This window comes from Larus michahellis, chromosome 15 (genome assembly GCF_964199755.1).
Source record: "Larus michahellis chromosome 15, bLarMic1.1, whole genome shotgun sequence".
Taxonomy (NCBI): domain Eukaryota; kingdom Metazoa; phylum Chordata; class Aves; order Charadriiformes; family Laridae; genus Larus; species Larus michahellis.
Genome location: NC_133910.1, coordinates 13,272,485 through 13,300,346, shown reverse-complemented (window position 1 = coordinate 13,300,346; position 27,862 = coordinate 13,272,485). Strand labels below are relative to the sequence as shown.

Below are 27,862 nucleotides of genomic sequence, written 5' to 3'. Positions count from 1 at the left end.
CAGCTCCCAGGCTCATCTCGGGCTCAGAGCAGCCGCCTCTGTGCTGGGGCTTTGGGGAAGGTTTCGGTGCTTTTCCTTTTCTTTTTCTATCCTTTTTTTTTTTTTTTTTTTTTTTTTTAAATTCTAACACCCAGCAAAACTTTCCCTGCTTGGGAGGGACCGGCAGATCGGCTAATTGCGGGGGGAGGCGAGCAGAAAGCAGCAACCCCTCGGCAACCCCCTCCCCGCCTCCCCTCCTTGCCCCCCCCCGCTGCTAATCACCCCATTACGAGCCCCATCAGCGGGATAATGACAGCAAAAGAGGGCGGAAACCGCCCGGAAAGCGCGGGGATCCGGGCGGCAATTAATTCCCGTTAATCAAGCTGCAAGGTGTCGCCGCCGGGGGAGTGACATCCCCCAAAACACCTCGCGGCCAATGGGCGCGTTCACACCGGGGGGGGTGGAGAGGTGGCGGGGAGGGCGCCTGGTTCCCCGAGCCGGAGTGGCACAAGTTCATTTTTTTCCCCCCATTTTCCCTATTTCCCCCCGTTCCCCCCCCGCGGAGGGCGCGGCACTCTTGCCGCTGTCCGAGGTGCTGAAGGCTCCGGAGTGACTCCGGCGCCGGGCTCTGTCCGACGTGCTGAAGGCGCCGCCGGCTCCGGAGCGACTCCCGTTCCCCTCCCGGGGCTGTCCGAGGTGTTGGCGGGGAAGGCGGGGGGGCGCCGCGGCGGCCCGACGGCTGGCCACCCCCTCCGCCCTCCCCTCGCCCTTCCCCATTGATTTCTGGATCATTAAGTGGTTAAGGCTCTGCGAAGCACCACTATCGATCGCTGCCTCCCCACCTCCGGCTGGGAGACCCCGGGCTGCCCCCCAGCCCCGCGCCGCCGCGGCTCCGGGCAAGGGTGGGGTGGCCGGGTAAGGGGCCGGGACCCCGGGTGAGGTTGGGGTCCGTCCGCCCACCCCACCCCCTTCGCGGCCAAAGTTTGACTCTGCCTCCCTCTCCCCCCCTCTTCTGTCTGTCTGTCTGTGAGTGCAGCTGGGCGCGATGCTGAAGACGGAGCAGCCCTGGATCTAACGCGCGTCGCCTCGGAGAGCCTTGCAGCAATTGTTGCCCGGATCGCAGGCTGAACTTTGCTCTTTTAATATATTTTTTTAATTTTACTTTTTTTTTTTTCCTTGTTTTCTTTTGCCTTTTTTCGCCCCCTCCTGTTATTGTTAATTATCATTATCAAACCGCTTCCGCCGCGCCCTCCCCGCCAATGCCCGTGTGAGCGCCGGCACCTCGCGGGGGCCATGGAGGGCTCCACTGGGTTTGGGATCGACTCCATCCTCTCCCACCGAGCCGGCAGTCCGGCCGTGCCCAAGGGGGACTCGCTGGTGGGCGACGGCCGGTCCCCGCTGGAGCTGAGCCCCCGCTCGGAGGGCAGCAGCGGGTGCCCCTCGCCCCGCTCGCCGGGCCGCGAGTGCCTGGAGGCGGCGGGGCCGCGGCCGGGCCTGGATGCGCACCTCCAGCCGGGACAGGTCTCGGCTCCCTCCCAGTCCCGGACCGTCACCTCCTCCTTCCTCATCAGAGACATCCTGGCCGACTGCAAGCCCCTGGCTGCCTGCGCGCCTTACTCCAGCACCAATGGACCTCAGGAGCCAGCGGGCAGGATCCCCACCAAGCCCGGCGAGGACTTTAGGGAGAAAATGGAAAAAAGCACCAGCAGCTCCTCCTCGGACTCGGAGTACAAAGGTAAGAGCCGCGCACCCCGCTGGGCTTTGCAGGGCGGGCAGGGCGGCCCGGACCCATAGCCTCCGGCGGCCCCGAAGCCTCCCGGTGCGCCGGGAGCTCGCTGCGGAGACGGCTCCATTGATGGGGGGGTCGCGGCACCGGTCGCCCCCGAAATGACAGCGGCATCGGCACCAACTTGGGAAAACTTGGGGGTTCGGGGCTCCGTGAGGCTCGTTCCGGTGGAAGGGATTGGGGCGATCGGTGCTTCGCCAAAAGCGCCCGGGGAATCCGCCGGGCTGGTTTCCGCGGAGAAGACCCGTCGGTTTCGTTCCTACCCGCAGGGAAAGGGGAGAGGAGAACCGGGGCCGCATTTCTGCCCAGAAAAAAAAAGAAAAAAAGAAAAAAAAAAAAAGACAAAATAATCACGGAATTGCCGGGTATTTCCCCTGCTCCGGTGAGAAACGAACAAGAAAGTCGGCGGGGTTTGATTCGATTTGTATTATTTGTATTTTTATTTCTGAGATGGTTTAAAAACGAGCACGGCAGCCAGGGAGCCCCGGGCGTCCATGGCGCCGGAGGGGAGAGGGGCTGGATGCGGCGGCTGCTCGCCCCGGGCCGGGGGCTTGGTAGCCCCTTCCCTTCCTGCGGCAGCGGGGGCGGAGGGAGGCACAGGAACAGCACAGGGAGGGGGGGGGAATGGGGTCGGTCCTGGCCCTCCGGAGCAGTTTATCCCAGGTGCCTTCGCCCATCCCGCCCCCATCACCCCTGCAAAAACTTTCACCTGGGGAAATTCTTTGCCGGGTGTTTGCGAAGGGAAGGCAAGGCGACCCGGCTCGGGGGGAGAAAAGGGATGCGATGGCACCTTACAGGGCCGCTGAATCTGGGGGAGCTGGCACGAAAAGGGGGGACGGGCCGAGCCCCGGCCCGGCTGCAAATACATCCTCGGCCCGCCCGGAGCTGCCGCGCTGAAGCCCGATTAATGGGGATAAAAATATTCGCCCAAAAGAGCCTCCAAAGGCGGCGGGAGCCGCCGGGCACCGCGGGGGAATTTTCGCTCTGAACGAAGGACGGAGCCCCGGGCGGGTGCCGGGGCTGGAAGCGACCCGCGAGAAAGGCTGGGATCGGCTCCGCCGGTTTCCAGGGCCGGGATTGAAAACAGCCGCGATTCCCACCTTGGCGTTTTGTTTTCGCCTCCTACATCCCCCTCCCCGAATTCCTTCAGCTTTTCTCCCCTTTCCTCAAATCGCCGAGACGCGACAGAAGCGAGGGAGGCGGAGAAGAAACACGAGTTCCCCGCATCCCCCTAAGCCGGCCGAGCCCGGGCTGGGGGGGCCGGGTTTGGGTGGGGGCCGCTACCGCAGCCGCGCTCGGCTCCTCGCCAGCCCCTGCCATGGGGCAGACACAGCCACAGCCACGGTAAAAAAGCGCTTAAATGGGAGGAAAAACAACCCTTAATTAGGGAGTGGAACGCGGCTTAAATCGGGGAAAAAAACACTGTTTAAAAGGGGTAAAAAACATAGTTTAAATGGGCGGGAAACCAGACCTTAAATAGGGAGGAAACCACATGTTAAACGAGGGTAAAAACAGCGCGTAGATGAGGGTAAAAACACCACTTCAATGGGGTAGTGGGTGAACGACCCCGCTCCCAACGCGATCCTTTTTTTCTGCTTTGGAAGTAGCCTTTCCTGGGCCAAAACGCCCCTGATTTACCCCGCAAAGTGGCTGCGGAGCCAGGCCTAACCCGCAGTGGCGCGGCAGGATTTGGCCCATGCCAAAATGCCAAAAACCCCGTAATATTTATATATATGTATATTTATTTTTTTTAAGCTAGGAATAGCCAGGGGAGAGAGACGGAGCCGGTCGGGAAAGCCGCCGCGGCCACCGAGCGCAGCCCTTTGGCGAGCAGGAACTTTTTAGGAGCCGAGGACCATGCGGGGGGCCGGGGGGGGATTTTCCTTCCCCGGGGCGCTGGAGGCCGGACGCGGCTTTTCTCCTCGGAAAACTCCGCACAAACTTTCGGGCCTTTCCCGGGAGCGGGCGGAGCCGGGACCCCCCGCCCTGCCCGGTCCGGATCCGGCCCCTTCCCGGGCGGTGCCGGGGCTGCCGCTTTCCCCGGGAACCGGAGACGGGTCTCCGCGGTCGAAGGCTCGTCGCCGGCTCGGGCTCTGCCTGCTTGGCCAGAGCCGGGATTTCTGGTTGAAGGATTTCGCTCCCCGGTGGCTCAATTAACCGGATTATTGTCTTCCTACAGAGAGAAATCAGCTCGCGTTCGGCTACAGCCCTGTCCCTGCTAACCCCCGCCGCCAGTAAATTTAACATAAACCCCCGTAAAAAAAAAACAAAAAAAAACAAAAAAAAGCAAAAACAAAAAAACCAAACGCCGCCGAATTGTATAAACTGAGCCTTTTTGCTACATAATCTCCTCCAGGAGGATGAGGGAGGCGAGCACTAACAGGGATTTATTTTTCCTTTTTTTTTTTTTTCCTGCTCCTATGTTTCCCATCACTTACTAATGTAAATTCCCGCGTCGCTCCGCCGGTGCGTATGTACCGGCCGCGCGAATGAACCGCCGCCAGCCCGTCTCATTCGGAATTTTTTAAGCTAAATAACAGGACGGACACGGGCTTGAGAAGCCCCTTCCCCAGTATTTCGTTGTGCGCCCTGGAGAGGGAGGTTTGATCCGTGCCCCGGCAGCATTCCCGGGAGGATGGAGGCTTCTCCGAGGAGAGAGAAGCAGCGTCACCCCGGCGATTTTCCCCTCCAAAAATATGGGCGTAAAATTTTCATTTTGGGTTGGTTTTGGTTTGGGTTTAAAAAAGAAAAAAAAAAAAAGGAGAGAAAAAGGAAAGAAAAAAAACTATCCAAGCATCGAGAAAGCCGTTGGGTTTTGGGGAACAAACCCAGAGCAGGGTCCTGCCCCGTGAGAAACGCGGGGCGAGGGACGTGCGGGGTTTTTCTGAGCAGGAGCGCGGCGGGGCCGGGCCGGGGCTCCCCGCAGCACAGCCCGGCGCTCCGGCCCCTCTCCCAGGCCCCTGGGACGGGAAAAGTCCAGGCCCGGCTCGGGAACCCCGGGAGTCCCCCGTGGGCAGCTGAGGTTAAAATTTATGGGGTTGTAAAGCAAATGCGCCGTGAGCCCGACTCGGTGCTTGAGCCCTTCTCCTCCGGTTCATGGCTGCAGTGCGTTACCCCACTCTTTTGAGGGTATTTCCCCTTCCCTTCCTGCCCTGACCTGGCCTCTCTTCCTCCCTCTCGGCCCAGTGAAAGAAGAAGGGGACCGAGAGATCTCCAGCTCCCGGGACAGCCCCCCGGTGCGGCTGAAAAAGCCGCGCAAAGCCCGCACCGCCTTCACCGACCATCAGCTGGCCCAGCTGGAGCGCAGCTTCGAGAGGCAAAAATACCTGAGCGTGCAGGACAGGATGGAGCTGGCCGCCTCTCTCAACCTCACCGACACGCAGGTGAAAACGTGGTACCAGAACAGAAGGTAAAAAATGCACCGTTCCCTCCTGCCCACAGCGCCCGGGTCCCGTCCTGCCCCTCTCCCCGGCCCCGCACCCCCAAACCGGACAGGGCTTTTGCACCCCACAGCCACCCCGTCCCTCCTGGCAGCAGGAAAGATGCGGGTCCCCTCCCGCCCCGGGGGCCTTTTATCCCAAAGCTGGGGGGAGAAAAGTGATGCCGGGGCAGGGCAGGTTTGGGGCGGGAGTGGGGGGGACAATCCGTGCCCCCAGCCCCAGAAAGCCGGGGAGGCAGGACGGGGCTTCTAGCTAAACACAACAGCATAACACATCGGCCCATTAATAATAGATACCAATTACTGCTTTGGGCATCAATAATTAACACCCCTTACAGTAATTACACAATTATTATTATGATGAATAATTTACTGGTGGAAATAGGTTTAGCGCTTCAGCGACAAATCTGTAAAAGGGCTGGAGACGTGATGGCTTCAGTGGATTTACCCGGGCGTCCCCGCCGGCGCTTCCCCAGCGCCGACCATTGCCACCGCCACCAAACGAGGGACCCCCGGCCGCAGCCCCCACCCCGTCCCCTCGCTGCCCCCAGGTTTTAACCCCTCCTCTCCCTCATTACCAACGCTGTCTGCAAAGATCCGCGACTTATCAACACGTCGGGGGTTTGGGGGAGTTTAGGGGCGGCGTGGGCTGTGCGCTCACCCCCCACCCCCTCCCCAAATCTCTTCCGCAAGGACACGCCGGAGCCGGGCCGCTGCCCCCAGCCCCTTCCCCTTCCCCAGCCCGGCTCCACGGCCAGCCCGGCCCGACGTGGGCCCGTTCCCGGGGCCGGGGCTTCTCCATGAGATCCCGCACATACACATATATATCACGCATACTTATACGTACGTATATATGCATATATATTAAATAAATAAATAAATATGTAAATATCTATATTAAAAAATATATAAATATGCATATATATATATATATATGCCGCAAACGAAAGCCCGGGACGCTGCCCTACACCCGCAGCCGCCCCGGCCCGGGGAGGGGTCCCGGAGCCCCGGGCGGCGGAGCGGGGCCGCGGCGGCCCCGGGCCGGAGCATCGCGGCGGCAGCAGCATCCCTGCCCAGCGGCGGGGCTGCCGGGCGGAGGATCCCCCGGTGTCACACACGAGATGTCAATTCTTAATCTGCTGTTAATCTGCAATCTGGAATTCACACCCCGGGGAGGGACTGAAATGTTTGTCGCGATTTATATCGCAGGGATTTACGCCCCGCCAGCGGATCCCGGCCGGGCTGTGGCTCCGGTGCCTCCGGGGAAGCTCCGTGGGCGCTCACACCGGGCTGCCGCGGCGGGGACGACAGGGAGAGAAGTTCCCTCGCCCCGTTAATGGGGTCTACGACCCCCTGCACTGGGCTGGTCCCCCCCATCCCGTCCCTGCCGTGCAGGGGGGACCGGCCCCGGGAGCCAGCGACGGGGAGAAGGGATGCACAAGGAGGCAGAGCCCGGGGAATGGGGTTGTGCAACGGGTAAAAAGAGCCCGAGGCGGCTTTTGGAGCATCCCTCCCTCCTTGACACCCTCTCTCGGCTTGTCGTCCCCCAGGACCAAGTGGAAAAGGCAGACGGCGGTGGGCCTGGAGCTGCTGGCCGAGGCTGGCAATTATTCAGCCCTCCAGAGGATGTTCCCCTCGCCCTACTTCTACCCGCAGAGTTTGGTCTCCAACCTGGACCCCGGCGCCGCTCTCTACCTGTACCGCGGACCCAGCGCGCCCCCCCCAGCCCTACAGAGACCCTTGGTGCCCCGCATCCTCATCCACGGACTGCAGGGCGGCAGCGAGCCCCCGCCGCCCCTGCCCCCGCTGCCCGGCGTCCTGCCCCGGGCCGCGCAGCCCCGGTGAGCCCCGGCCGCCCGGGCAGCCCCACCGGCACCCCACCGGGCCGGGGTGGGGGGCTGAAGGGGGCCACCCCACCTCTGGGGCCGCGAGCAAGCGACAGACTCCCGCTCATCCCCAAATATATATATATATATATATAAATGAGACCTCCCCCCCTCCTTTTTTAAAATATATATAAAGAATGCAAAAAGCAAGGGCAGGTTCGGCAGGACGGAGAGCCGGCAGAGCTGCGCCCCCCCCGCGGGGCACTCGCCGCCTTTACCCCCTTGTGCCCCCGCGGGGCAGCGGGGCCGCTGCGGTGCCCTCCCCTCCGCCGGGGACTGAGCCGGGAGCACGGGCAGGGGCCGGCTGCTGCGGGGGGCCTTTGCCTCTCCGCCCCCTCCCCAGGAACTGCCGGGGGGGGTCCGAGCCCCCCCCCTGCCACGGGCGACTTCGGGGAGCCCCCCCTCCGCCTTCCCCCGGCTCACAGACCCCGGGGCACCGGCCCCGGCGACGGGAAGGGCCGGGGGACGGGGGGCAGGTTGGCGGCCCCCGCCCGCCGCAGTGAGAGTTTGGGACGTCCGTAACTTAAAGAAAAAAAAAAAAAAAAAAAAGAAAAAGCGGCGAAATGTAAATACGGTGCGCAAAATGTATATGAATTATTTATTTGTGAACCCTGAGGGCGTATTTGTGTAAGTGATTCTTGTCAGTCTGTATCCCGGGGCCGGCCCGGCCGGGGCGGGGGGCGCGGGGAGGGGGGCTCGGGGCGCCGCGGCCGCTCCCGCTCCCGTTCCCCTCCCCTTCCCCCCCCTTTTTTAAATGTGGAAATAAAACTTCTTTACAAACAAACGGGTCTCGCCTCCGCCGGCCCTTTCTTCCCCTCCTGCTTGTTTGCTCTGCCGGCTCAGCCGCCGCCGAGGGAAAGGGAAAAGCAAAGAGCAGTTTTCCCACCTCCCGTCGCAGGGACCCCCCCCCATCCGGGGCTCGGCTCCCCCCGGGCCGGCCCCAGTGCCGGCATGCGGGGCCGGCCGCTCCGCCGCGGGGCTGGGGGCGGCGGGGAGGGGGACGGGACCGGGGCGATGCTGGCCGGCGCGGTGGTAGCCGCGGCGCTGGTGAATTATTAACGCTAATCTTAAGTGTATAATTGCCTAAGTGCTTTAAATGATCGCTTTGGAAAATGGATTGTTTCCACCCTTTAAAAGTGTCGCTCATCTGGCCGCGGCCAGCGAGCCCGGCAGCTGGTCCCCGGGACAGCCGGGCAGCGGCTCGCCGTCTCGGGGAGCCGACAGATGGGCTGCGGGCTCAGCCCGCCCGGCTCCCCGCTCCCCCCGGCCCTCCGCCGCTCCCCCCGGCCCTCCGCAGCCGGCGGGCCCGGCTGGCTGCAGAGCCGCCCCCCCGCCCCGACACCCACCGGCCCTACAGCGTCCCCTCCCCGCGGCCGGGTCCCAGCCCCATGCCCCCGGCCCGGCTCCGTCCCGGGAGCTTTGGCCCCGGCACCCCCGAGCCCCGCCGGGGGGGGGTTATTGTCGGCTCGGCCAAATGCACAGCCACGCCTGGAGGCGAGAGCCCCCCGGCCTTTGTGGAGGGGGCTTGTTCCTTTGCATGTGAATGGGGGAGTTTGGTAAATCCCCGGGCCTCGGCTGGGGCGAGGAGGAGGAGGAGGAAGGGGGGGGGGTCGCTCCCAGCTCGGGGTTAATGAAGTGGGAAAGGAGTCTTTCAGAGAGGCCTGCAAACAACCCCCCTCCCCGGGCAACAAACCCCCGTCCCAAATCCTACATGGATTGACTTAAACCCAGGGGATAAGTGCTTTAAATTAATCTCATTGAATAAGAATGAGGCCAAACAAAACTCTTTAAAATCATATTAAAAATCTATCAAAGGACAACTTGCAGTGGGTGTGCTTTTCATTTTGTGAGCGCAAAGGCAAGGAGCATACAGCAACCTTCCTTCCATTTACACAGCAGGAATGTGAATCAAAGACATTCTCTAATATTTAATTGTCCTTGTAGCCGTAGCAGGTTCCTCCTCTTACATTAATGAAGTACAAGCCTTCGTTACACGTTTGTAATTGCAATATTTAAATTTGCCATTTTACATCTGGAAGAAGCTGGAAACTCTTCTGCAACAGCGGGGCTGAGCCAGCGCTGTCACACAGTGACGGGGTCCGGTTTGGGTCACAAGGACGGTAGGAGAGAGCGGGGCAGAGCCCCGAGGAAACCTCTGCCCTGGGAAGGGGGAACGGCTGTGCTGGGTCTGGCCGGGAAGGAAACAGAGCAGGGGGGAAGCGAGGGCTGGAGCCATCTCCTCCAGGGAGATCTCAAGCACGGCAAGCTTCAAAATAAATCAGTTTAGGGAAGACACCACACGCTGTGGGCTCTCGTCAGAGCGCACCGCGCTTGCCACAAGAACAGCATCTTGTGCGGGAGGATCTCAGCAGCCTCAAAAGCTGCCGTAGGACCAGCCTCGCCTCCAGCTCGTCTGTGGGGACTGAGGCGGCACCCCGCCGCCCAACAGCAGAACCCACCAGCACCGGTCCCGCACCTACAGCAGACCCAGACCAGGCTGGAAACTCTACTCATTTCCAGAGGCTGGTACCAGGCAGGCATGGTCCTGGTGGGTCCTCAGGGCTGGGACAAGCTGTGCTGGGGTGAAATTTGACGAAGCAGTAAAAACGGTGCAGTTGAGAAGGAGCACCAGTTCTGTTGAGGAAACCTTTGCTATATTGCACTGGTTCTGCTCCACCAATTTCTCCCGGGATACAGAGACTCCAACAGACAGGCTGCTGGTGGTTGGTTTCTATCAGCTCCAGGCTCTGGATCCAAGACACAAACCAGTTAGTGCGGTGGGTTTGCCAGGACCAAACACAGTCCTGGCTCTCAAGCACCTTCTGGGCTTTCACCCAGCTTGAGGGCCATCTTCCTCCTCTCCCAACACAGCTTTAACCAGGAACACCACCCTGGGAGCAGACAAAGAACGAAAGCTGCTCCTCTGAACATGCCAGCACACGGAAATTCAATGAAATCAGCAGAATTGTTTCTAGCTGAGATATTTTATGGTTTCATCTGAACACCAAAATTATGCCAGAATGAAAAGCCCAGAACAATCGGTGCTTTTCCTGTCCTCTCCCTAGGCTTACAGAGAAAATAAATTGTGGTAAACAGGGAAGTTCTGTTGCTTTCTACCCTGCTTATTTACCGGGTGCTTCTCAGTGGTGGGCTGCCACTGCTAAGGTGTCTTGTGTTTGACCTAGACACCCAAAGTGGGTGTTCAACTGTGACTCTGGTACCCAGGTGACCTCCTCACTTCTTCCTATCCCGAAGCCTCGGAGTGTAAACTCAAGATGTTCCAGCTGCAGAGGAGGGGAGGATGGGGGCTCCTATCACCACGAAAGGACACAGAGATGGAAGAGAGCTGAGAGAAGGCACAGGAGCCCCCCTGGGGAGAGGCAGGACCCCAGGCACGAGAGCAGGGAGCGGAGGAGCAGCAAGGAAGGCAAACCCAAACTGACTCCAGGTCTGACCCACAGGAAGCTTTATATAAAAGCTCCATAGTGACATTATTTGCAGACCAAATGCAGAAACCTCAGGCTGCAGGGCAGCAAGGCCCCTACAGTTCACCACAACTAAGGTAAGGAAGCAAACCTGACCAACGCCAACGCCGGTGCAGTCAAACGAAGTTGCTCTTTCACCAACCACTGCCAAGAGCCGATCTCCGCGCCATCACGAGCTGCGGGGGCAGATCCCACCCAGCCAGGCCCCCCGCACCACACGGCACGTACCTCAGAGCAAGAGGGGACAAATTCAGGAGCAGTTCAGGGTGACGTCCGCCAGCTCCACACCAGAGCTGTGCCAGGGGAAGCCACTGTGACCCCCAGCAGCTCCGCCAGCATTCGGGTGCTCGGGGGACCCGGGAGCCTCGGCACCCACAACATCCCTCCTCCGCGGCAGGTACCACACCCTGCCCTGATGAAGAGACGCTTTGAGGCAAGTAAAATTAACTCCAAACCTACGAGGTTCTTCCCGAGTTGAGTGATGCACGAGGATAAAGCCAGCTCAGAGCAGATCCAGAGCTGCTGAACTGTAAATAAGGGCACAATTTGGTTCCTGCTGACCCAGCTACAATTCAAACACATTTTGCACATTGGCCTTCGAGTTTATTAAGAGCAAACTTGGCTTAGCTTCAGGTGCGAGGGCATTTCTTTTACCACTTTCTCTTTCTTGTTTAACAATCTCCTTTTCCCTAATCACACAAGTAATCCAGAGCTATCTGCTAAAAGATGGTGAAGCTGAAAGAACATGGCATTCTAGCTTTTTTTTTTTTAAAAACCCATTATTCATAATTGTTTGCAACACTACATGCCCAGTTAATAGAGACAGCAATGAGATTTCCCAGCGTCTCACTGATGCGCTGTTGGCCTTTATTCCTATTATTATGAATTTGCCAATAGCCCCTATTAATTCATACGTGACAGTCAGCCAGGAAAAGGTCATATATTTTCCCCTCATGCACAAGATCAGCTCTTCCCAAACTTACACTCTCCGCATCACTCTCTCTGAGTCATTTTCATCCTCAGGGGTTTCTTTTCTGCTTAAGTTGACATTTGCCTTAAACCTGATTGCTCTTCCAAACAGTAATCACAACTAAATCAGGTGGGCTTTGTTGTTATTTTATCTTAATCTAATAAATGTTTGCACCTTCATTCTCTCCGCAAAACCACAGTTAATTTTATACTTGAGCCTTTTAAACATCTTTCTTAAGAGTTCAAAAAAGCACTGCAGTAAAATCAGCATGTTTGGTAATTGCCTGTGAGGGGAAAAAAAATCATTTTAGTTCTCAAAAGTTACATTCACTTCAGAAACCAAACACTTTTGGGCTGATTGTTTCCCTCCTACAGCCCTTAGTATGACTCACTACAGCCCGAAGTAGGTGCCCTCAATTCTGTATTCACAAAGTGGGTATAATTTTCACCTGGTTATGCTGCTTTTTCAGTACTTTTTCCCTCCCAGCACCTGAAATTGCCATTGGATTTGGGCGCTTTCTTGGGTCATGGGTGGGCTGCTCCTCCTCATCTCTTGCCTTGAGGAAGGCAGAGAAAAGCTGTGTTTTGGCAAGGTTCTGCGCGGTTGTCCCACACGTACCGCTTGGCCTTAGTGCTACGGGAGCTGCTGGGAGCAGCACAGTCAGGGGCACGGGCAGAGGGAGGCGGGTGCTCACCTGTCGGTCCTGCGGGGGTTTGTCAGTCTCCCACGGGCCTCGGGGAGCACCGCTCTGCCCCCCGCAGCCCCCCCGCCTCGCCAACTCAAAGCGGGCGTTTGTCACGGACCTCACTAGAGCTCGGCTTCCATTTCACACACGCTGGACAACGGGGAATGAGTGCTCAGCCCATCCGGGGCCACACCGCACCCCTTTTTCTCAGCAGTCCCAATTCTGTGCCGATAAACAAGTAAAAAGGCACATGGGAAAAGCAAGAAGTGAAATCCATTAGCTTGGGCCGTACCACAACAGGCCCAGCCAGAGCAGGGAGAACCCCGAAAGCAGGTTACTGCTGGCAAGCGTTAGCAAGAGCCTGCAAAGGCTTTAATGTTCAGAGAGGTGAGACATTTCATACATACTCTGCGTCTTATAATTAGGTATGACAATACGCTGCAGGCAAGGAGAAGTTTGGCGACTGCTGGATTCCACGCTGGCTCCTTCCCACCGTGACAACGTTTGTTCCCAAACTTAGGAGTTTTGACATGAAGTTTTGTGCCCATGAGCTCTGCCCCAAAGGGACCATGTGTCATTACACTGAAGAGCTCTCCACAATCCTACCACTTGCACTGCACTCGGGGAGATTCCTTCCTTCCAGGTGGCAATATCTGATTAACAGTCAGTGTCCAGGGACAGACTCTGCCCCGGCGCACAAAGGACAGGAGGGAAGGTGGCAGCAACGTGGCTGCGTGACCTGAGACAGGAGCAGAAGTGTCCCTGCGTATAAATGACAGGGGAAAGGGCAGCCTTCTCTCCTCTCCTAAGTGTGCTCCTGGAACACCTCCTCTGCCACTACTGCTTATCTGATTAAAAAAAAGCCAGCAAACAGATCGTGGAGTGTTTCTACAGGTCTTTTAAACAGGAAAGCATCTCCTGTCTGAGTACACTTGTCTCACTTTCGTGTTACAAAGACATCACATTTCTCTGAAAACCATATTCAACCTTTTTTATTTTTCTTGCAAAAACCACCTTAGAAACACGGTGCATCTTCAGGAAGCCACGTTTAATTGCAGCAGTGCAACAGGACACGCCTGGATTTGATTCCATTTGGACCTATGGAATGAGGGGGAGGAGGCCAAGATCCCCAAGATCCCTCCCATGTTTGCCTGAGAAACTGAAACGCTCCTCAGTTGATTTGGCAGGTCACTCCGACCCCCGGCTGAGGCGCTCAAGCAGGTTTTGCAGCCAATGACTGGAAGGTCCTGGCTTATGTTGGAATCTGCTGGTTGCCAGGTTTTCTCTGTTTTTTCTTCTTCTTGACCTTGGATACACCAGTGTCCATCCCACTGGAATATTCGGATCGCAAGATCTCAGCGAGGCGATGTTTGCCGTGGGTCTTCTTGCGAAGGTCAGACCTGGGCAGAGGGAAGAGAAGAGGAATTACATTTCCTTCTCTCTGAAATGCTGCTAGGTGGGTTACTTATTTTACAGCTGTGGAAAGTGACATTTGCGCATTAGCAGAAGAACAGCTTCCCTTTCTTGAGGCTTGATTTGAAATTCTGTCTCATGCAAAATTAGATATTGTTGTGACAGGTTTTCACAAAGGTGGCAAAATATCATGCCGTTTTTAAAAGCAAGCCTTTGTTCTGTACAAATGCTCTTGCAGGGGTGGCGGGGAGAAGGAGGGAAGGTTGTGCGCTGAAGGTTGATGAATTAGGTGACACAGCAGTTTGAAAATTATAATAATAATAAAAAACCCTAACAGCCTTAAACATTGAACAATGGAAACATTTTATAAGCAGAGCTTAAATCCAGAGCTTGAAAACAGAAAAACCCCAAACAAACAAGCAAAAAAAAATACGTCAGGAGTCTAAACCCAACAGGCTCTTTTCTCGCAGTGTCCTGCAGACATCACATGCACCTTACAGCCTCCCTCTCCAGAGAGCAGCTTCTGCAAAGGTAGCTGCGTTCCGCCCAGCCACTAAACTCCAACATGGATCTCCCTGCAGCCCTAAACTGCCAGCTATAAATATAAAAACCCACTCAGCGTTTTTCCACCACAAGTTCTGCCACTGTCCTGCTCTGTGACCTTGGGCAAATGTCATCCTCAGTGCTGCTATCACCCTCACTTATCTGCTTTAACTGCAACCTCTTCAGTGCAGGACCAAAGAACTTCGGTGCAGTTCCTTACCATGTTCCCTTGGTCCTGGGCACAATGTCCTCACGTCCCACTCTCCTCGTCATTATAAAGACCAGTGGCAGATCTCAAAATTTACCAGAGAAGTGAACAGAAACGTATCTGTCTCTAAATATGACAAGTGAATTGAACAGAAGCCCCACATCCATGCCAGCGTGCTTTTATGACAATACACGGACCTCAGCACTCCTAAAGGTTGCAGCCCCCTGGCATCGCCCCTCATAGCTCCTTCAGGTGCCCAGAAGCATGTTGGGGATGACAGGAGAAGGAAGCAACAGATCAATCCATTCATCAGGCCAAACACACAAAGAAGGGAAGGGAAGCAAACTCTTGGCCGTTTGAGGTATTTGCTTGCCCCCTTTTCCACAGCTCATTCTCCACCCCTGTGTAGGCTCCACGGCTACAGTGGGTTTGGAAGGATGGATCAGAATCATAAGAAGGCTGGTGTGATGATTACCAATGAAAGACAGTTTGCCCTAGAAGAGAAAGCCTGGAAGACATAGGCAAGAAGACTTTGCTGCCTTCAGTGTAGTCTCCATTCTCGCACTAACTGAACAGTCAAGCTCTGCGTTGGCAGAAAGGCTAGAGACTGGACATACCAGAGAAATAAGATGCACAGCCACCCTCCGGTTTGAACCCACAGAAACTATGGGAAAAAGACTGAATCAACTCAGAAGCGACTGTGCAGCTAACAAAGCCAACGCGCTGTTGGTAAAGCCGTACCTGCAGTACCTCCACAGCAGACGTGCCTTGTCAAACTGCCTTCCTGAATGCACAAGCCGCGGCAGCACGGAGGGGTGCTCGTGGGTGCACACACAGCGCCAAGCCAAGGTGTGCCCTCAACCAGCCCGGCTCCGCTGCCAAAACTTTGTAGTGCGGCTGTATCCTCTGCTCAGCCCCCTCCATCCCCTGATAAAGTTTCTATTTGACACCTTCACTGTGTCTCCAAGCATTTACTACAGTAATTTGAGGGTTACCAAGCAACAGATCAGTTTACTTAACAACAGAGAACTATCTGCTGCAAAAGGATAAGGAATCCACCAGTAGCTGCCAGACTGAGCTTCATCTCAGCAGGGAGGTTGTCCAACACTTTATTACCGATCAGGTGAAATCATTGCCCAATTAGTAAATCAATACCCCCTGCTGTGGTGATCCGCTGCACAGAGAAAAGCAAGGATGCAGGGAAAAGGGAGGTTTCTCCCCCTAACCAGGGCCACAAAAATCAATGGAGCTGTGCTGTGGAACCTGTGCTCGTCACCAAGAGAAGCAAAGCAGCTGTCAAGGCCCTGTTTAACCACGAGATGGAAGAGCCACAGGCAACAGTCTGCAGTGACAGCACACCAGGAGAAGTGCACCAGGTCAGAATCCCTGGCCGGATCCTGATTCCTGTTGTAAACCTGTAAATTCCCTTCTCTGCTCAACTGGTAAAAGTCTCTGGAGCTCTGCCAGAGCGGGCACGATAACATCGCAGGGAAAGGCGCTCTGTGGTTATGAGACAAAGCCCAGGAGAACAGAGCAAGACCTTGACACTCACCCTCTGAGCATCCTTGGGCAAGGTATTTAATCTCTTTGGCCTTCATGTCCATTCTCCCACCTCATAACCCAGGATGACTGCATTTTCCCTGTCGCCGAAGGCTGGCGTGATGTTAATTTAAGAGAGCTGTGTGGCGATACTGTGGCAAAAAGCTCCACAGAAAGGCTGTAAATGTAAGATGCATTTGCAACACAGACAGAACCCATGTTCCCATCACTGGATAAACACATGGATTGTCAGCATCTCTTTCTGTGATCTCACGTCTAGATATCACACTATATTGAGCCCTAATGAGAACACATCATGTCGATAACGGGCAGAGAAATCCCCAGCCCTTTAAATCCCTCCCTCCAAACGCAACAGTCAGTCTTTAGGCAGGGAACTATAAAACCAGTGCAGCTAAGGGGAACTTGCAGGGAAAAAAAAAGATTCACCGACGACTGACCCATCCCAATGTGCTACAGTGCCAAGATTTCGGCAGGGCTTAAAGGAGACAGGAATGTTCAAACGGATGAGAAAATAGCCACTTTTAGTAGCTGGGGGAAAATGAGACAGGAATAGAGAAGTCATAACTCGGAAAATGAAACAGCCCCAACACCCGAGTGAGGAAGAACCTGTCCCTGAACAGAAGCTATTTGACTTCTCTGTGCTACTGTCCAGCACAGCGGGTGTTGAGTGCCGTCACATATTGGATGCCGCGCAGAAGCACCACTGGACGACTACCCTTTTACGCTAGATATAGGGTTCCAGGACTCCCATAAAAGACAGCTGGGAATTGATAAGTAGTCAGAGGAGCCAGCACCACCTTCTAACTTCAAGTTGGGGACACATCATCCCTTCATTTGCAAGGCTGAACCCTAGACCCAACCACTGCTTTGGGCTTTATGTTCCAGGTATAGGGCTAAAACCGTATCACCCCAACCTCTATCTAATCACCTCGTTATCAAGGGGAGAGAAAGGTGCTTTGCACAGTGAGGAAGGGAAGGCAGAGAGCCTAGTAATTGCTTGGTACGGTCTGAGAAAGGCCCCCTCCTCCTCATGGAGGCATAGCAAGGAATAAAAGACCCAGGTTTACAGCTGCCTGTGCACATCTGTAATTAAGCTGCAACCTCACAAAAGCTGGTACCAAGAGCCTCACCAGAGACAATAAGGAAACAGAGGAACTGTCCCCAGATGACTTTTTTACAGCCTGAAAGGCCAGGAAAGACCAGGCCAGACACAAACTTTTAAAGACAAAAAAAGCTCTGCCCTCCTCCAGAAAACTGGAATGGTTTTATTTACTCTTTAAACACAAGAAACTTGTGAATCTTGCTAAATACATCACTGAATGATGAAAAGGCAGGAGAGGAACACCTGGAAGAAACAAGAGACAAGAAGTGTCCAGCCAAGGAAAGAGAATAAAATCCTCTTTCCTCTGCTTCAGTCTCCTCCTACCTCCATCTGCAGAGCTGCTCCCGTTCCCCAGCCCACTCGGGAGCTGCAGTGTCCGCAGGGTGCCGGTGCCACCCAACCCTCCACCTCAGAGGAAATCTGAATGATTTGGACCTGTCTCTTTTCTGCTCCCTTGACTCTCAACTCTGCTCTGCTCAAGAGTATCAGAAAGGATTCAAGGCAAATCTTTTTTCACATCATGAAAAAAAAACCCCAAACCCAAACAGGTGAATGCAGTGTAGGGGATCTGCCCAAAACCCTCTCTGTTGTTTCCAGCTCTGTCTTCTGCTCTTCTACATGACACTAACGCACCACGGAAGTCCCACCTAGCTTACATGCAACACACCTTCAACACACTCAGTTTGTGACTTCCACACATCTTGGGCGATAGGTGGCTTTGTGAGCTCTGAAGACACCATCTGCTGAATCCCACAATCACTAGCAACAAGATGGTAGAGTAACAGAGACTATACTACAGCAAAAAACCCCAAGACAAGTATATTGAACTACGCTTTGAGGATGTTCAATGTAGCTGAGATCCTGTGGACAACTCCAAGGCACAAAGAGAAGAGGAAGAAAAGCATACTCAAACTGTTCTGTTCCTATATAACATCCCATTTGTCTCTCAGGCATTACTGATAAGATCGTAAGAATGATCAAGCTTCACCAGCCGATCCTGTCAGATTGAATTTGTTACAACACACAAACCAGGATCCTGGATGTGGAGACTCTCAAACAGGTGTAAAAGTACCAAGTGACAACAGTAAGAAAAGGAATGAGTACCGACACCATTTTTCATTTCAAAATTCCAATACGTATGTTTCATTGACACATCTGCTTCGTTAGAGAACTGAATCACAAGCTGATGTCCAAGCCAAACACTCCTACGTGCCAGAGTGGTGGTACATACACACATGCATGGCTTCTTGGACACCATTTGATGGCTCAGCCAGTCTTTTTATCTAAATAGTGAGCGAGCTTGTTCTTAGAGATGTCTCCTTCAACTTGGTTGGCCCTGCTGTCTGTTCCTTTGTCTTGAGCTGTGTGAAATGCTGGTGCAATGCAGCGCGGCAAGTGCAGTGACCTTTAACCAACGCACAGCATCTGCGGCAACCAAAGGCTCCCAAATTGCTCCAGCTGAGGAAGAAGGAGTATAAAGTTCTGACGCACAGTCCCAGAACTCATGGTGTGTCTTTGGAGGAGACAGGAGTAGGCTGTTTCATTTATCAGAAAATATTTCAACATGGATCACGCTATCAATCTGCCTGACAGCATCTCCAACAGCTCTCTGAAATTGTGCCAGCAACAGAGCTGGGTTACCTCTGGGCCAAGGCTGCTGCAACACCTGCTTTTTCTACTTACAGTGTTGGATGAACCATCTGCAGCCAACGCAACCCTGTTTGGGTTGGGTTTTGTATTGTTGTTTTTTGCGGAGTAGGGGCAAGAAATTCATCAGCAATCCTACACCGCTCTCGACAAGTCAACAGATGGCCTAGGTACTCTGTTATCAGCCGATGCGAACACGAGCTTGAGAAGATCAAGGAAAATTATTACCCAGTCAGACTGAGCATCAAGCGCTGCTCAGTGGAGCTGGAGCAGAGCAGTCTTCATGCAGAGACATGCTAAACAGCAAAGCCCACCTTACACCTATTGAAGTCAACTGTATTTCAGCTACACAGAAAGAGACAAAAGCCCATAGCTTCACCTTCACTACCATCCCTTGGTCTTCAGCCTAGGCACCACTGGGGTGTGAGAACCTCCCAGGATTCTAGTTTCTGTCAGGCTCTTTCCCAGCCTAAGAAGAGAATGTATTTCAATCAGAGAGAGCTGATCATTTTTTTGGTGCGTACCAAACAGCACAGAGGTTTTCCAGCTCCACGTACAAGCTCACTCAAAGATGCAGCAAAGGCTCTGTGCTGCGGCTGTGGTGGAACAGGACAGCAATAAAGGGCATTGCTGTATGCAGATAACAATCAGATGGATTTCACAATTATAAAACTTTAATTTTATAACAGGACTTTTTTATAACATCATGGCATAGTAAGCAGGACTCATCTGTGTCCCTGAACTGCCTTTATGAAGAGTGATGGCAATGTTTCTTTTCACAGCAGCCGTGTCTCTTACCCTCATTTTTGGATCCGTTCGCACTCCAGTGCATGAATCCATGCTCTTACCTGAGCTGCAGTCTGGCTTTCTAGAGCAGACTGCTCAAAACTAGTGAAATTCCTAGTGGGCAGAATTCCAAACTTGCATTTTGACTAATTAAGTGATATTAGGAAAGCTGTAAATGGCACGCAAAAACTGGCAGGCAAACTGCTTCTAATGATTAGACAATTGCTGTGCAGAGACACCCAGCTGCAGCCGTGATTCGCAAGCCCTGTCAATAGAAGCATTAGTCTTTCCAAAATTGTCAATGCCAAGACGTTCAAAAGTGGAATCAAGGATACGAGGTAGGATAGAAGGTAAAAGGCTACTAGCTTTCATCCAAAGGAGACTGCTGCTCTCTCCGTACACAGGAGAACACACAGGGCTACAAGGTGTATTCCCCAACAGGAGTCTAATTCTGTCTGACCACTAAATGCTGAAGAATGAATTCATACAATAATTTTGCAGCTAAAACCTTAAGGGCATGATGATATCCATATTCAGAGCAACGGCAGTGTAATAATGATGTAAATCAATCCCCTCAAACAACAGCACCCTGGATACCTTTTCTTGATCCCATTTTAGTTAAGAGTTAGACTTAAATTCTGAAGCATGAGGGGATTTTCACCTTAATTTTTATACTCATTTTTTGCACATGCTGTAGCAGCTATGAATATACATATACGCCTATGTAAAGTCAATCTTTCTGAGCATTTCTGGCATCAGAGACATCCTGTAGCAATGAGTTCCACAGAAACTACTGAACTTAAGGATTTATCTCTTTCTTTGTAATGGCATGAATTCATAAACCAGGCAAATTAAGTTGCAACTCCTCACTACAGTGAAACCCTTTGAGGACATACAACAGTCTTCCAGAGTGCAAAAGGAGAAAACGGACCATCCGTCGCCACAGAATCCCATAAAACCACACTGATCCAAAATGCAAAAGATTGATCGGCACAGGGATGCTTGGTGGAACGGCAATAGGTCTTCGTCAACTGCATTGTGAAGGAACCAAAAGACACGTCTATCTGGCATGTCAGCTACTTCCTGCTCATGCTGCTTCTCTGCGGTGAACGAAAGACAGTTAATCCCTCAATGGAAGAGGGATCAGCTTCCTTGCATCTACCCTCAGTAAAAGCACGAGCCCAGACACTTACTAAGCTGATGTACTGTAACTTAATACACAGTATCTGGTTCATGTGCTCATCTCTTACCTAAATACAGCATTTCAACTTTCCAAAAAATCACGAGCAATTATTTTTTACTTTTCAGACTGGGTTTTGCAGGAACCACTACAGCTAAGGGGACAGTTGGTTTGCACAAAGAGGTTTAAAAAAATACATGAAAGTTTTACACGTGCACCCAGGAGGAGAGGGCTGCTTCCACATTTCAGCACTGAACCGTCGCACACCTGGCTGCTGCGTCCTCTTCTCTCACTTTCCCCAAGCAGGCTCTCTAAGGAGGTGCTAAGCACAAAAGGAGACTTCAAAAGAAATGAAAAGTTTTCTTTGTCCTCTTAAGGAAACGTTTAATGATTGCCTTTACCCCACTTTCAACCTGGACTGCCTGTTCTTTATTCTCTGGGCAGGTGCTGAGAGATGAGGCTTTAGTGAGCAGACTGACTAAAAACAAGTATCGGATGTTTGGAGACAATGTGTAATTCGACAACCAACACTCACGGTATCATGTGAGAAATATAATTAAAAAGATTGCTCTGTGACTATGCTGTTATCATTTCAAGCCTTGCGTTTTACAATTAAAAACCCTCTGTCTTCCAAATGGCAGGCTAAATTCTGCTTTCTGCTTTGTCAGTGTCAAATCAAAAGCACTATCTTGAATTCATGCTAGTGGAGACTGAATTTAAATCTACTTTCACTCTTTCTTGAAACTATCCTATAAATACTAATATATCTGCTCTTTGGGGTTTTTTTGTTTTGTTGGTTGCTGGTTTTTTTTTTTTTTTTTTTTTTTTTTAAGCACCCACAGAGAAAGTTGATTAGAAAGTAGTTTCGCAGGCAAGAACAATTGTTGCATGTCACAACTTTGGCTATTTCTGCAGGGTCTTAACTTTCCAGATGCTCCCAAATTTGAAATCTGGAGCTTGAGCCGTGACAAACCCGTGCAAAGTCTGCCCACTTTCCCTGAGCTGCAATTATACGATCCACGTGCAAATGAGCTTTCGAATCACTCTCAGACCGTTTGTTCTAACACCTCCACATCCCCAACCCCACGCGTCCTGTGCGTAAACTACCTACTGGATCTTGAGCTTGCCTGTACTATAATAGGATGAAGACTTGGGGAGGAGGAACGCCATCTAAGAGGTGCGTAACAAGAAAAAAAGTAGCTCTAACAGAGTAGCAACATCATAGGAACAGAGAGAGGCATTGTTGCAGGCCAAGTAATCCTGTGACACGCTACTGTCAGTCATAGCTTGACACCCTGCTGGGCCAGCAAGACATCAAAGCCCACCCCATACCATCTTACATGCTCTTTATCAGCTAATCAGGCTATTCTTCCCAAAATAAAGCTCTGTTAAATCCCCTGCTCACAGGGGCATTCCCATCCTGTTGCCCATCTGCTGGTGAGGGTCAGCTGAAGCAGGAGGCAGATCAGTGGCCCGTCCCTGGTGGCTTCTCAAAGCAGGACAATGCTGTCTCCAACTTTTTATTTTAAAATCTCTTCCCCTTGCATTTTTTTTTCTTCCAAGATATGTACATGTGCAAGAGATGCCACTAGCCCAGGAACAATTATGTGGATTAGTGCTTTAATTGCACAGCTAAGGTTTGTTAATGGAGTCTGCAGCAACAATTACATGGGAAGAGTCAGAACTGATACCAATAAAAGAAAAAAGACTTCGCTTCTTTGAATTATTGCAGTGATTTTCCAGGCAAGCCAGAAGTTGGTATTCTGCTGTTGAGCTAGGGAGGACAGCGAGACCTTAACATTGCTATCTCAAACGGGAGAATTATCTATCCTGTGGAAGGAACTCCAGGGAGCCAGGATGGGACACACTGAACACCTTCAGCTCCATTTCAAGCAGAGGAGAGGATTTGGGGCTCTGCACCTCCAGGAGCATCAGGGAGCCTCAGATTCCTCACACAGTACCCAGGAACAGCCCTGTCCACACACCAGACGGGACAGAGCTGTAACTCCAAGTTTGCTCCCAGACTTTTCTGGGAGAAATCCCACACAGAAATGCTTTTGCCAGAACTACTGAAGTCTACAGGCAGCAGAGCACAAGTTTGTTCATTCCTACCAATAGACCTGCCTTTTGATTTGGGCTTGGACTTACACAACTATAGTTGATCATTTAATTAATAACTTCGAAAATACACTGCAGTCCTCCCCCTTCCTTCAGGTACTAAGCTCATGTCTTAGGGAGAAGAAGTAGTCCAAGCTGCAGCTGACCGTTCTAACAGGATGGACACAATTTGTCCCATGGCAAATCCAACAGCCAGGAAACTGCTGGTGCAACTGCAGGAGAAGGCCTACAAAAGACTGTCTGTCTAGTGTAGAAAGGGTGGAAAAAAGGTCAGGTCAAAAAGGGTCTTTATAGACAGTAAGACACATACTTTGCTCCCGATGCAGTCATACGAGCAAAGAGAGGGTGATGCGGTCAAAAAAGACAAGGCAGGAAGATTCTGAGATTATTTCTGTGCAGCAGATCGGAACAGGTGCAAGAAAGAAGAACTGGTATTTCTCAAGGCCAGGGAGGAAGAGACTATCTTGTGAGGTAAACAGGCACTCAGTCAGTCAACTTCAAATTGGAGAAGCAAAAATGTTAATTTCTCTGCTATTTCCTCGACGCTTTTAGGGCAAAGAGTTGCTACTGCAGCTGATCCTGGGCCAGGGATCACAGCTCTCTGTAGGATCATGCAACTGGACGTGGGGATGAGAATGGAAGAAGTCTGGCAGCTTCTACTATGGAGGTGCTTGGCCACAACAACAGGACTGCTGCTGGAGCTCTAGCAACCAAGACCTGTGCAAGAAAGAGAACCACTCCAAAATACGTGGAGACTCCTGCTTTGCTCTGAACACTGCCTTATCCTTCAAGCTAGCTCTGGAATGAAGCCTAAATAAATAAAAATCAGGCTGCTTCTGTTCATAAGACTCACTGGAGCTGGTGTTTTCAAGTGCTTAGAAAATGAAAAAGCTACAGCAAAACCCAGGCTGGCCTACGTAGGTGCATCCCCACACTTGGCAGCTTCCTTCAAAAAAAGAGTATCTTTATCAGAAGTAAAACTACAAAGTGAGCTGCTTGTTTGGTTTTGCTTTGTTTTTCTTAAATTGAGTTCCCACTCAAACGTTCCACCAAGTTGACTTAATAAGTGTAATTTTTAGGCTCTCTAAAGCCATTGGAAAAAGGGGAATGAAACGGCTCAGAGAGCAATGCAACCTAAGCCAATGGCTCAACATGATTTAGCCTCTCAGGAACAATCACACGTGACCTGCCCATGGCAGGGGGGTTCAACTAGATGATCTCTGAGGTCCCTTCCAACCCATTCTATGATTCATGGAGAACAAGAACCTTGGGGAGCAAAGCACACCATAGATTGTCATGTGGCATTCCTCGGCTCGAGAGCATCAAGTTGGCCTACCTTTTTGGTCTTGGTTTGGTTTTCTTCTTTGAGCCAGCAGTTGGAAGAGCGGTCAGGTTCTGGGGGGCATCTCTTAGGCCAAAGCTCTTGGCCACATGACCCAGGTGGAGAGATTTGATGTGGAAGATGTGCTTCAGGTTCCTGGGATACGTGGTATAGGCACAAAGGAAAGACTGCAGTGCTGAGGGGAGGAAAAAAAAAAAAAGAAAAGAGAAAAAAGAAAAGAGTGAATTCTGTTTGCTACTGCATTTTTTTTATATATACACATGCTTAAAGATTCAGCTGTTCCAGCTGAAAGGACACTGGGCTCGTCCTTTGGGACACCTTCTGGTCAGCAGCTGGTAGAAAAGGTTGGTATGTTAGAACTCTGTGAAGGTTGTGTAGTACTAGTACAATCCCAAGAGGAGAAGGTAGGTGGTGGAGAAGTGTTAGGGACCAAAATAAAGCTACATGAAGTTGCACTAGGTTTGCCTCTTGCAAGGATGCCCCTTCTGCCGGAAAGGGTGATGTTTGTAGCACGTCTCACAAGAAGAATCATTGACACCAAATGGCAGCAGACAGGGGGAGGGAGGGAGGGAGGGAATAGAGACACAGGGACGAAGAGAGGGAAAGAGAAGCATGGAGGTGGCATAGGAAGACTCCTCTGATATTACAGTCCCAGTAGTCCACGCATTTTTTTTCACCAGTTACTCGCTAGTCCCTTATAAATATCCAAGAGCCAGATGGATTTCCTGACTCATCATCACACTGAGAAGAGAGCTCACTTTCTCAAAAGGGAAAAATAATAGAATTGCGTGCAAATTTCCCTTCACATCTTTATATTCCTGTAATGCCCTTCCCTCAGGGATCATTGCTCTAAAGACAATCATCCACTAATACGAACACTACCACTGTTCCTCCACGTACCCAGAACGTTAACTACACCCAGGCTGTCCTCGCTGCTATGGGGAATAGAGGGACTCTTAGTAAGGAAACTCCACAGCTCAGAAAACGCCTCCCTTCAGTCCCCTGCTGCTCCTCTGCTTGCTAAACCTCCTGGGCCTCCCCAGCCCTGACTCCAACCACCACCTACATCCTTCTCTCCCCCTCAGCCCCCGACAGCAGCAAGCTCTAAACTCTAACCTCTCCTGCCCTTGCCTGTTGAGCCACCGGACCAGCAAGTTTGCCCACAGCTTATGTCTAATCTCTTGGCAGCAGCCGGAGATTGGAGTTTATGAACAGTAATAAAAATGTCATTTTAGCAGATCAGCTCCTGGAAGGACCCAGGGAATCCATCAAAGCTCTGTTTACTGAGTAAAGCGAACTCCTTTTCCCAATCGATGAGAAGAAAAGATTGAGTTTTTTGCACCTTCTTCCCAATTTCACAACGCTACTCTTTAGAAGCATCTCAGCATCAAGAGACCTGTGTTTTCCCAAAAAGAGAATGCTAAATTCCAAATACCCCATCTCGGTGTCTCATCTGAAGGCCAACCCTCTGAGGGCTTATAAACCACCTCAAATGCTCTCAAAAACCCTATTCTGCTGCTTTTTTTTTTTTCCATAAAGTTATCAGTCAAATTCACCTGCTATGAGAAGGTGTAACTCTTCAAAAGGAACAATACGCACTTGCTCCCGCTAAGAATTTGGTCCCGTTGGAGCTAATATAGCTGTCTTTCCCACAAGGTTTGAAATGGTTGATACTAAAGATCTGTTATTATGAAGGCTGAGCTCACCTTCCACAGTTCTTCAGATAGGAAAGGCTGCTGGTACCAACTCCCCAGATCAGAGTTAGAGAATCAAAGTGTCAAAGGCCTCCCTCTTCCCAAAGTCCTGACAGACAACCACCAGATCCAGTCTTGACTCGGAGCGTGCAAAACCAGGGAGAGCTGTAAGATTCTAACCCAAAGCTGAACTAACAGCCCTGCCGCACCAGCAGGTCGAAACCTCCGCTCATGAAACTGTCTTACCTCCCAGGAGCTCAGAGCTGCCAATGTTCGTTACAGCACCCATGAGACTTAAATTAAGACCTTTGTGGGTGAGATTCATTTTTTTTAAATCTTTACTATCAGGTCTTTAGACCCGTCAGCGTTGCCAGGGTCTTGTTTTCCGGCTTTTATGTGCAATTATGGTGGCGAAATATTAAAAGCTTTTTTTTTTCTTTTAAGTTCAAATTCTTTTATAATTTTGTGATCAAAGAGATAGAGCTTTACAAAAACACAAGGAGACTGGTAATAGTGTTGGTCAGGCCATAATTCACATAAAGGGCACCTCATCTTAACGCCACAGGAGCAAACTGCCCGAGCTGTTACAGTTTTTGCCACACCAACATGAGTCTAAGGCAACACTTACTGGCCTGGGGGGCGAATTCAGCCTCGCACTTGTGTAAGAGAGGGGATTTAGACGGGGCCTTTGCACCTGCGCATCCCCACTTTTCTATAGCAAGTGTAAGTGTGGAAAGTCAAGGGTGAAAAAAAGAATAGAGCTACATATGACAGAGGTTAGATAGGTTGGTTTGCTGGTTTTTTAAACAGGGGATAAGAGGGCAACGAGGTATGAAAGTGAGACAGGTGCCATAACCTGTTCACCATGCTCTCAGCTGGCAGACAGTTCCCAGCGCTTGCCCCTGAGCGCAACCTCAGCCACACGGCAGGATAAACCGGTGGAGGCATTTTGCCAGCGTATAGAGCATGTGGGAACGGGAAGGAAGAACGCACCAAAACCACCATGGATCCAAGCATCACGCCACAGCAGTGGGCTCCTGTAACTCTGCTGTCCCTCTCGACACACGGGTGGGTGCTGAGGACAGAAAGGATGAGGCAAAACGCTCAATTATAAAAGGGAGTAGATTCGGATTATATATTAGGAAGAAATTCTTTGCTGTGAGGGTGGTGAGCCCCTGGACCAGGTTGCCCAGAGAAGCTGTGGCTGCCCCATCCCTGGAGGGGTTCAAGGCCAGGTTGGACGGGGCTTGGAGCAACCTGGGCTGGTGGGAGGTGTCCCTGCCCAGGGCAGGGGGTGGCACTGGATGAGATCTTTAAGGTCCCTTCCAACCTGAACCATTCCATGATTCTATGATAAAATGGTGAAACACAGAGAAAAGCAGTTTGCTTCCTTCCCCTCTCTGTACCCGAGTGGCATGAAGGATCAGAGTCTCCTGAGCTCTACCTGTCCTCACAGCTCCAAAAGGGAGTACCTATCACCACACAACCCGCTGGATGAGAGTCCTCCATTTCCCAGAAGGGGCTCCACACTTCATGAGGATCTGTCCTTCAGGTAGCAGGGCCCAGCCGTACCCCTCCTCCCAGCCAGCTCACCGCTGATCAGTCAATCAAGTTTGAAGGGCAGCACCTTCACTGACCCATTTGATTTGAGTTTGGAAAACACGGGACCGAGAGGCAGAAGGGGTGAGTGGGCAGGGAGCCACTCGCCTTTTGAAAGCGGGCTGCAGTCAAAACACTGCTTATTAACATTGACTAGGTCAGAAAATGGGGAAAAAGAGAAAAAGAGAGAGAAACAAATGCATCTCTGGCACAGTTTCCAATTGATTGTCTGCCATGAAAGCAAAAGCCAGCTGCCGTGTTAATTATTCATGATGCCTGGCGCAGAGGGGAGGAAGAGGGGGCTTATGGAAGCCACTCATCAGTGGCACATTTGCATATGTAGATAGTGGAGTAGGAGAAAGAGGTAGAGTGCTCCTGTACAAGATAAATGGGATGCACAACATTTCAGCATTTTCTGTCCTCCTTGTCTGTGGATAAAG

At 52.1% G+C, this 27,862-nt stretch overlaps 2 protein-coding genes across 3 annotated transcripts in view; one reads left to right on the top strand and one right to left on the bottom strand.

The window, feature by feature from the left end:
* The first annotated feature begins 810 nt into the window (after positions 1 to 810).
* Positions 811 to 7,049, top strand: BARHL1 (BarH like homeobox 1). The gene is made up of 3 exons (XM_074608635.1): positions 811 to 1,714; positions 4,952 to 5,174; positions 6,755 to 7,049. The coding sequence occupies exons 1-3, from the start codon at positions 1,273 to 1,275 to the stop codon at positions 7,047 to 7,049; spliced, it is 960 nt and encodes a 319-aa protein (XP_074464736.1). The 5' UTR covers positions 811 to 1,272.
* A 6,157-nt stretch (positions 7,050 to 13,206) lies between these two features.
* DDX31 (DEAD-box helicase 31) overlaps positions 13,207 to 27,862 on the bottom strand; it is a 50,136-nt gene continuing 35,480 nt past the window's right edge. For both annotated transcript variants that reach the window (XM_074608320.1, XM_074608319.1), the window contains exons 19-20: positions 24,124 to 24,304; positions 13,207 to 13,630 (exon numbers count right to left, since the gene is read on the bottom strand). In XM_074608320.1, coding sequence (XP_074464421.1) covers positions 13,483 to 13,630; positions 24,124 to 24,304 — 329 coding nt within the window. In that variant the 3' untranslated portion in view covers positions 13,207 to 13,482. The remainder of the gene's footprint in view (positions 13,631 to 24,123; positions 24,305 to 27,862) is intronic.

Excerpts from the sequence above, each read along its gene's own strand:
- BARHL1 (XM_074608635.1), top strand. The coding sequence starts at position 1,273 with ATGGAGGGCTCCACTGGGTTTGGGATCGACTCCATCCTCTCCCACCGA. Across the intron at positions 1,715-4,951 it reads CTCGGACTCGGAGTACAAAG|TGAAAGAAGAAGGGGACCGA; the intron begins GTAAGAGCCGCG and ends CTCTCGGCCCAG. Across the intron at positions 5,175-6,754 it reads ACGTGGTACCAGAACAGAAG|GACCAAGTGGAAAAGGCAGA; the intron begins GTAAAAAATGCA and ends GTCGTCCCCCAG.